Source organism: Solea solea, chromosome 9 (assembly GCF_958295425.1).
Source record: "Solea solea chromosome 9, fSolSol10.1, whole genome shotgun sequence".
In the NCBI taxonomy this organism is placed as follows: domain Eukaryota; kingdom Metazoa; phylum Chordata; class Actinopteri; order Pleuronectiformes; family Soleidae; genus Solea; species Solea solea.
In genome coordinates, this window is record NC_081142.1 from 15084555 (window position 1) to 15092857 (window position 8303).

The window sequence follows — 8303 nt, forward strand, 5'->3', positions numbered from 1 at the left end:
TTACCAACTCTTCTTCTTCTGACTTTATTTGTAAGTAAGTTGTGAGTATGAGTAACAAAGATATTTAAATGTGGAGTAAAAGTACACAACTTATTTCAAAAGTAAAAGTTGATATTCATACAAATAACAAAGTACAGTACAGATTTTGTACTTAAGTACAGTAAAAAAAAAAGTATTATATACAGGAGGAGACATGGTAGCTCAGTAGTAGGATGAGTTGTCGTTCAACTGAAAGGCTGTGGGTTCAATTCATGGCTCTTCTAGTCTATATGTGTCCTTGAGCAAGACACTTAACCCCATGTTGCAGTCTGTGAATGGGTGAATGGCAAAACTGTAATGTAAAGCAGCTCATCAAAACTGGAAAAGTTCTATATAAATACAGACCATTACCAAATCTTCTTCTGATTTTATTTGGTAGTAACGAGTTACAAAAGACAGTTAGATGAAATGTAGTCGAATAAAAGTTGCTGAACACTACAAATAACAAAGTAAAGTACAGATGCGTGAATTTTGTTCTCAAGTACAGTAACGCAGTATTTGTACTTCGTCACATTACAACACTGAGTATTTGTGGGGTAAGAAGAAACAATTTCTCCTGGTCTCGCGCTCCTCTGTCATTGCTGACGTCATCACGTCACATCTCACGCAACCTGCTGAAACGGGGGGACACCGGGCGATTCAGCAGCTTGTGCTCGAAGGAGCCGTCAACTGTGTCGCCCGTCGAGCCTCTTCACGGTCGTGGATCAAAATAGAGACCGACAGCAGAAGCAGCGGACGCTCTGTCACGGGACGGGAGATGGACAACAATAAACGAACGGTGGTCGTCACAGGTTTGTACGTTTCTCTCACGCGGCGTTGTGGTCTTTTGTCGCGGCCGAAGTGGAGGAAAAGTTGTGGAGATGACAGTAAATGGCGTCAGGCAGTCACTGCTTCTTCCTGCTCCTTTTCATAAGACAGCTGGAGAAACGCGCTGTGTGCTGTGTTAATAACGTAACACCGCTGTGTTCAGGTATGTTGTTTGCATGTCGACAGGCTACTGTCAGCCATTGAGAAATCCTTTTTTTTGTTTTTCCTCCTTGTTTCCTGTCTTTTCTGAGAAAAGGCCAAGTGAAACAATGCAGTTGACAGAGGTAAACACACTGCGTGTGTGCAACAATAAACGTGTAACATGATTCGCCAGGGTTGCTTTAACTTTGTGCTGCATCTGAACGTACGTTTTCCCTCACTGATATAATAAGAAAGCTGTAAATTCCAAAATCTCAATGGAAAATCTCAGTTATTTGCTTATAGCGTAAAAGCCACAATTTACAACTATATATATTATGTACGTGTGCATTAATGTCTACAAAAGACAACGAATACAGGAGAAATTGCATTGTGGGCTTTAGTTGTTAAGCTGACAATAGTTACAGTCACATGATAGTGTAACTAGAACATTTAATAACTTCTAACAAAGTATTCTTTCACTGCCTTGCATTGAGACCTTTATCTATTATGGCACTTGCTCTCAACACTCTTCAACCAGTGTCCACAGAGCTGTACACAGTGGTTAATAAGGCTAATAACACATGAACCAATAATAAATGAATTGTTGTGCCCCCCAGTATTGATCTGCCATTGTTTCTTATGGATTACTATAACTTCTGTAACTTTGCACTAAAATATGCAAAACCTGTCTCACAATTGCCAGTTGTGTCGTAGCAGTATGTTTTTATACAAGCAGTTTGGATTTTTAGAAAGAATAAACAGTCAATACTCAAACAGAAGTGAATATCCAGAGTTAAGTCTGCCCCCACACAGTTAGAGACAGTGACTTGGTGTTTTTCAGACACAAAGGGGTGCAGAAGCTGGCAGTCCCAGCTGATCGAAGATGTGGAGATTGCCTGGGAACAGCACCTTCACAATAGCTGGCCGCCTGGCAGCTGCTGGCCCCTCTTTCTGCTCCTTTTCAGCAGCCTGTCAGACAGACTGATCCCCCTCCACCCAGCCCCTAGGGACCTGCTGACCCTAGCAAATGTGGCGGTGGGGGGATCAGTTATAGATTCCTGTATAAACAAGCCTTGGTGAATGTCCATCGTCTGCTGCCGCCACTGCTGCTTTTTATTTGGTGTGTCAAATAGAGTTGTGCAGAGAGAGAGAGAGAGAGAGAGAGAGAGAGAGAGAGAGTGAATTTGTTCTGTTAGTAGTTGATTTCACACTGAATGTTCAAGAAGAGCGACATGCTTAAGTAAATATCATGTTGCAGCAGCTCAGTCTATTTGAATAGAAAACAATAAGGATATGTTAGTGATAAAATATTGAAAGAGACATGCAAGTATCTGGCTTCTGGATAAAAGATACAGCATTGCAAATGCCTTTGACAGTCAAATTTCTGACTTCATCGGAAACAGTAAAACCAAAACATTTAAATATCCCTAACAAGCCAAGAGCTCTTTCAGCTAAAGTCAACAGTGGACTGGGTAGAATTTGCGTGCTCTTATTACAACAGAAAACAGAGCCATTGTGCACATAATCCTTTCTGCAGAATTAATGTTTTTGTATTTGCAGTAAAAAATCATATTTTAGTTTGTGAAAATATGTCCCCCTTAAATCAACGGAAACTTTACCTGCACCTGCACAGTATGACAGCATTTCAGCTATTGAATTAACTCCTGTGTTTTTATAGGTTTTGGGCCATTTGGAGAGCACACAGTCAACGCCAGCTGGGTAGCAGTACAGGTATGTTTAATCCCTCTATTTCTGTCTATTAAATAACGACCTTGACAAACAAACAATATCATTTATCAGTTTACGGTGAAAATGTCTGGGGATTTGAATTTGCAGTCAGTTTATTGGTAATCCGCTCTAGACACGCTCAAACTGGGATATTATTTATTGTTTTTAAGGGAAAATAATTCCACTAACCAGCTCCAAGATGTTACGCACACAAAATATCAAAAGTCTTGTCTGTAACATTATTAGTAAGATTTGATAATGCACAATGTTTAAATGATGCCCCGATGCTCGCTGGCTTCACACCACGCAGCAGTGCGTCTCAGAGGCTCCCTGTGCTCGTGCTGGGGAAACTGCATGTGGGGGATGATGGTGGTTGTCAGGGTGTCTAGACGGACTTGATAAGGATATTAAACGCAAACAAAAGGCCGCTTTGTGACAGGGGGTCACAGACGTGGTCAGACAAGCCTCTGTTCAATACAAGTGGGGGTCAGTGTCCAGAGCTATGTGTCCTGCAGGGAGATTGGGGGATGTGTTGGTCAAATGGCTTTGATTTAGATACAGATTAATCTTACTTATACTATGTATGATTGCATCTTTTATTTGTTGCTTTTCTCATCCATAAATGTGGTTGAATATTTAAGTTTAAGATTTTTTATCATATTGTTTAGGTTAGAAGTGCAAAAATAATATTTAGGAAAAGAGCAAAGCAACTGACAGATATCAGTCTTTTTAAGAAGAAAAAAAGACAGTATTATGCTGTTTGAAGTCTTGAGATATAATGCTAACATAGAATTTGGATCAGAATCAGCTTTATTTGGCCAAGTTTGTGCGCACAAACAAGGAATTTGACTTTGTTCGGCTTTGCCCTCTTTGTACACAAAATAAATATATAAAAGAGAAGACAGAAAGTTTTTTGATGGGGTATGCATAAAAAAACCCAAAAAATGTGAAATCAAATACATAGTTGTTCTTGCAAACATAACTAACAACAATATCCCATCACAGCTTCTGACTTTCATTTCTGAAGCTTTAAACCACATGTCATAACAAGGCGTTCTCCATGTCATAGAGAACTATACTCCAATGACATCTGGGTCACTCCATCAGCTAAAAGATGTTTTTTATTTTGTCTTGTTTTTCCTCCAAAGGCTGCAAAGATAGCCTTCATCCTGACATTTTGTCAAAAATGTCATATTTGTTATTGTTAAAGGACTTTTAGCTTTTTATTTGTTCCCCTCTTCACACCATTAGGAACTAAAGAAGCTTGGACTGGGCAGTGAAGTGGACTTGCATGTGTACGAGGTTCCTGTAGAGTACCAGACAGTCCAGAGTTTGGTACCATCATTATGGAAGCAGTATCATCCACAGGTAAGAGGAGAGCATTAGTTTGAGCTGTTCACATTGTGTGGTTACTGGTCTCAGGTCTGTGTAAAACTGTTACCGACAGGCCCAGAGAAACTGACTGTACGAAACAAAATGACCACATGCTTTATTTGTCATGATTGAGCTTCATATAATGAGTAGAAACAGATCAGAAAGAGCAGCTGCAATTTCAAGTGTGATTGATAACTGATATTTTAGCCATTCTGACTGTGTTGTTGTTGTTATGGTGTCTTTTGCAAGTTGGTAGTTCATGTTGGAGTCTCGGGCATGGCCACCACTGTCACATTGGAGAAGTGTGGCAGAAATCATGGCTACAAGGGTCTGGACAACAGCAGCTTCTGTCCTGATTCGCAGTGTTGCATTGTGGGAGGCCCAGACTGCATCGACTCAGTTATTGACATGGAATCGGTCTGTAAGAGAGTGACCGCCTCAGGGCCGGGAGTAACTGTGTCCGTCTCCAAAGATGCTGGAAGGTAATTTTATTTTTCTAGTTCACAGCGTTTTTGTTTGGCACTTCACCCTCTGAACCACACAATTCAACTGTCAGGGAACAGAGGCTGTTAAACGGAGGGATATTTAACACACGAGTCAGCCAGACACAGTATTTACTGTCCAAATTGAATTACATGGAGTAGAAATAATATGTAATATTGCTAATAAGGCGAAAACCATTGAATATGTCATCTGTATTAAATCAGTGTAATCACTCTGAGAGTGTGAAGGCTGCTCGTTTTTCCCCATTGGCATTACATTCCCCTAGCTTGCAAGGTTAACCTTTTGTTTTTTTTTTAAATATTGAAGGTAATAATATCTTCCTTGGGCCATAACATATTGTATATCCTCCGGTGGAGGTAATGAAACAAATTGAAAGAACGTCGAGTCATAATTATTAGCGGTGTCATGGACACTGTCCACTGTCTCTCTCCGCCGTTGACAAGACGTGATGTCTGGGAAATGCAAATTCACGTGTCTGTCAACAATTGTTGTCTTATTTTTCTTACAAATAATAACATAACATCAACAGACATTTTTGACGAGACAGTACCACAAGATGACACTAAAAACAAATATTAAATGGGACAGCCGTGAGCATGACTAGCATCATTAGCAATGCCACGCCATGCTGCATGTAGCCTGTAAAAATATGATGTAGCAAACCTGAAGGAAGGATAAAGAATGAGGGAGGCAGTTGTGCAACATTACAGAAGAAGAAAAGAGTAAGATGTATGTAGCTGTAGGGAAGTGTGACTTCAGTCTCTGCTTGGGAAAGATGTAGAGAAAGAGTTGTTGGCTGCTGTGCTAATGCTAATGTCAGTGTGACATCCTGTAGTTGGACTATTAATGATGCACTCAGGTGTCAAGGCAACATTTGTAAGTATACTCCAAGCAATGTACTTTTGGCTCATCTGCACTTGTTTCTTATTGGTTGACATGTGGTGATACTGATACAAAATGAGCTACAATCAAAAGCTAGCATCTGCCATGGTTCATGTATGTAATGCTCTACTGTCTTCCCTGACAGATATCTCTGTGACTTCACCTACTACACGTCTCTATACCTGAGCCGCGGTCGCTCTGCCTTCATCCACGTGCCTCCTCTCGGAAAGCCTTACAGCGGGGAAGACCTGGGTCGCGCACTGAAGGCCATCGTCCAGGAGATGCTGGAGCTCCTTGACCAGGCTGAGGAGAAGATACACTGCCAGCAGCATTTCCACTAAGTGACCTCCAGATGCCAACGAGCCCCTCCAGCACTCGCCACACAAGAGAAATTGCACTTAACCACAAGTAGCCAAACTTCTTTCTATTTTTTAAACGTTTGTTTCAATTAAAAACGTCAGCATATTGGGTGTTTTAAGCTTCTGTTAGTCTTAGGTTTTTCCTTCTTGTTTTGTTTAGCCTGATTTGGTTTTTGTTTTATTGTCTCCCGATAGTTAGAAAATAAACTGGGAGTCTAAAGACAACCTTTTGGTCACACTGTAACCTAAGCTTTCCTCCCACTTCAAAGGAACATGAAACAGCATGACTTTGGAGTTTTAAAAAACATGGAAAATACAAAAATAGGTCCATACGTAAACACAGCAGCAAAGTGCCGATATTATGACGTGTAATCCCCAAAGTGGCTGCTATTATTGCACCTTATAGGGTTAGGGCTATTGAAAGTCACATTTGGGGAACCAGCAAAATGTACTCCATCCTCTGGTCCATAATCTTTCAGTCAATGGGTGTTTCTATGTGGATGTCTATAAATGGTTAATGTTTATGATACATTGTTGTTTAAGTAGAAATGTTTAGCAGTAACCTGGTAGTGTCAGTTCCCTCCACATGTCTTTCCAGCGGCTCTAAAGCCTACCTGTGCTGTTTCACAATTTATGTTGAATTATTTCTGGAGTCCTTTTTCTTTATAAGAAGTTGTGAATTTGCCTTCTTTTACAAAGGTTATTTTAATCAGGGAACGGGTTGGTTCCAGCTCATTCTCCTCTCCCAGTTTGTCAGCCCAATTCTGACAGAGAACCCCAAAGTGACCTCACTGAGATCTGGCCCCAGGCTGTGCAATGTTGTTTTAACAGATCTCAAGTCGGTCTGATCAGTTCACATCATGGTAATGTCAAATATATGTCGCTGCACATTTACCTTAGAGATTTAACGATTAACTGCTTTAAAACAAACGGCTCCTCTGTGTGAGCCGTTTCACTTCATAATCTTGTTTTTTTCATTGCAAAATTCAAGCTATTGCAGGAAACTAGGTTTTTCTGTATTCAGTAATTGTGCAGTCCTAATTGGCATCAGTAGTTTAAAAATTTATTTTGCTTCTAGCATTGAATCAAACGTAGTGTGGTGACTTTAAACTTGGTTCAGTCAGAGTTGGGCCTAGACTTTAGTTTCTGCACTTAGTTTTTTTTCTCTCCATTTTTACTAAATCTGGAATTTGGACATCATTTGAATAGCATTTATTTTTATTTTTATTTTTCCCGTCACTTTAACTTTAAGATATGTAGCTTTGCGGACATACACACACCCATTCCATTTTGAACTCCCCTCCCTCCAAGAATGATCATTATGCATGTGTGTTATGCTTTATAGGTGACTTGTGCTTTATTTTCCCTGAGCTTTAGTTTGTTCTAACCTGTTAAAACAAACAGTGTGTATTATTTTATTGTGTCTGACAGTGCCACGACAGATTTAGATGTTCTCCTTACTGGCATTGTCCTTTTCACAGCATTTCTGTGGCTGCTGAGTCGTCACTGAGGACTGCCAACAATGGTGGCATTTAATTGTCTACAAACTCTGTGTATCCCCAACCAAACTGTCTGTATCTACAGTAAACTGTGGGAAACTGTAGTAGTTAAACTGTCAAAGCTGTATAAGCTCAGATGACATTTTTATCTTAGCCTTACTCGGCTGCGTGGTTTAAAACTAATGGAATTATTAAAATGATGGGCGGGTTTTAGATTTAGAGTATGCAGGTGCTGATATATTTTACCGTGTGGCTTTATGAGTGCTGAGAAATGACAGGGTTGTGGTAGAGTTGCTCCTAAAATGTCTGCTCTCAAATGTGAAAGCCTCAAGTTTACATATAAGGTGAACTCTGGCCCTGACTCTTTCCTGTGCCTTGCCATTGTTTATGTATGCTATGAAAAGGCCTTAAAAATGCTCAGTGGGTCAGTTCAGAGATATATTACTGATGCTGTCCAGTCAGATGTGTGGCTACCTCAAAAATACTTTTTTAAGTGTGCTCTGTTGTACAATAACATAATGGCTCTGTGATTATTGTTAGTTCCTGTGTTTCGGGGTATCCTGGGAAAAGGTGTCTCCTACCTCTGACATTAACAAAGCATTGTTACAACATGTAATCTTGGCTTTGTAAAAGATACGTCTTTGAATTAAAGAGAATCAATGGATCACAACGTGATGTCTTTGTGTCTTTAACTAAATTATAGGAAAACATCCAGGTGGTCTGTGTCCGTGTGGGCATCCAGAGACAAATTAAACATGCTTTATTTCCATGTGGTTGTTTTTTAAACCCGGCTGACCTAGGGCTTTTGTGTTTTTCCTTAAAATCACTTTTATTACTTATTGCTTATTGTTGATTATTATATATATGTATATATATGTATATAAATAAACATCAAATAATAGCAAAATAAACACATAATCACATTTTAAACACTAAACATTGTATATATTAGTTTTAGCTGCCTTTTTGT

General features: G+C 39.7%; 1 protein-coding gene across 1 annotated transcript; it reads left to right on the top strand.

The window, feature by feature from the left end:
* Positions 1 to 666: 666 nt before the first annotated feature.
* On the top strand, positions 667 to 8003 carry LOC131465758 (pyroglutamyl-peptidase 1-like). The gene is made up of 5 exons (XM_058638635.1): positions 667 to 830; positions 2666 to 2718; positions 3967 to 4083; positions 4339 to 4571; positions 5621 to 8003. The coding sequence occupies exons 1-5, from the start codon at positions 797 to 799 to the stop codon at positions 5814 to 5816; spliced, it is 633 nt and encodes a 210-aa protein (XP_058494618.1). The 5' UTR covers positions 667 to 796; the 3' UTR covers positions 5817 to 8003.
* The last annotated feature ends 300 nt before the right edge of the window (positions 8004 to 8303 follow it).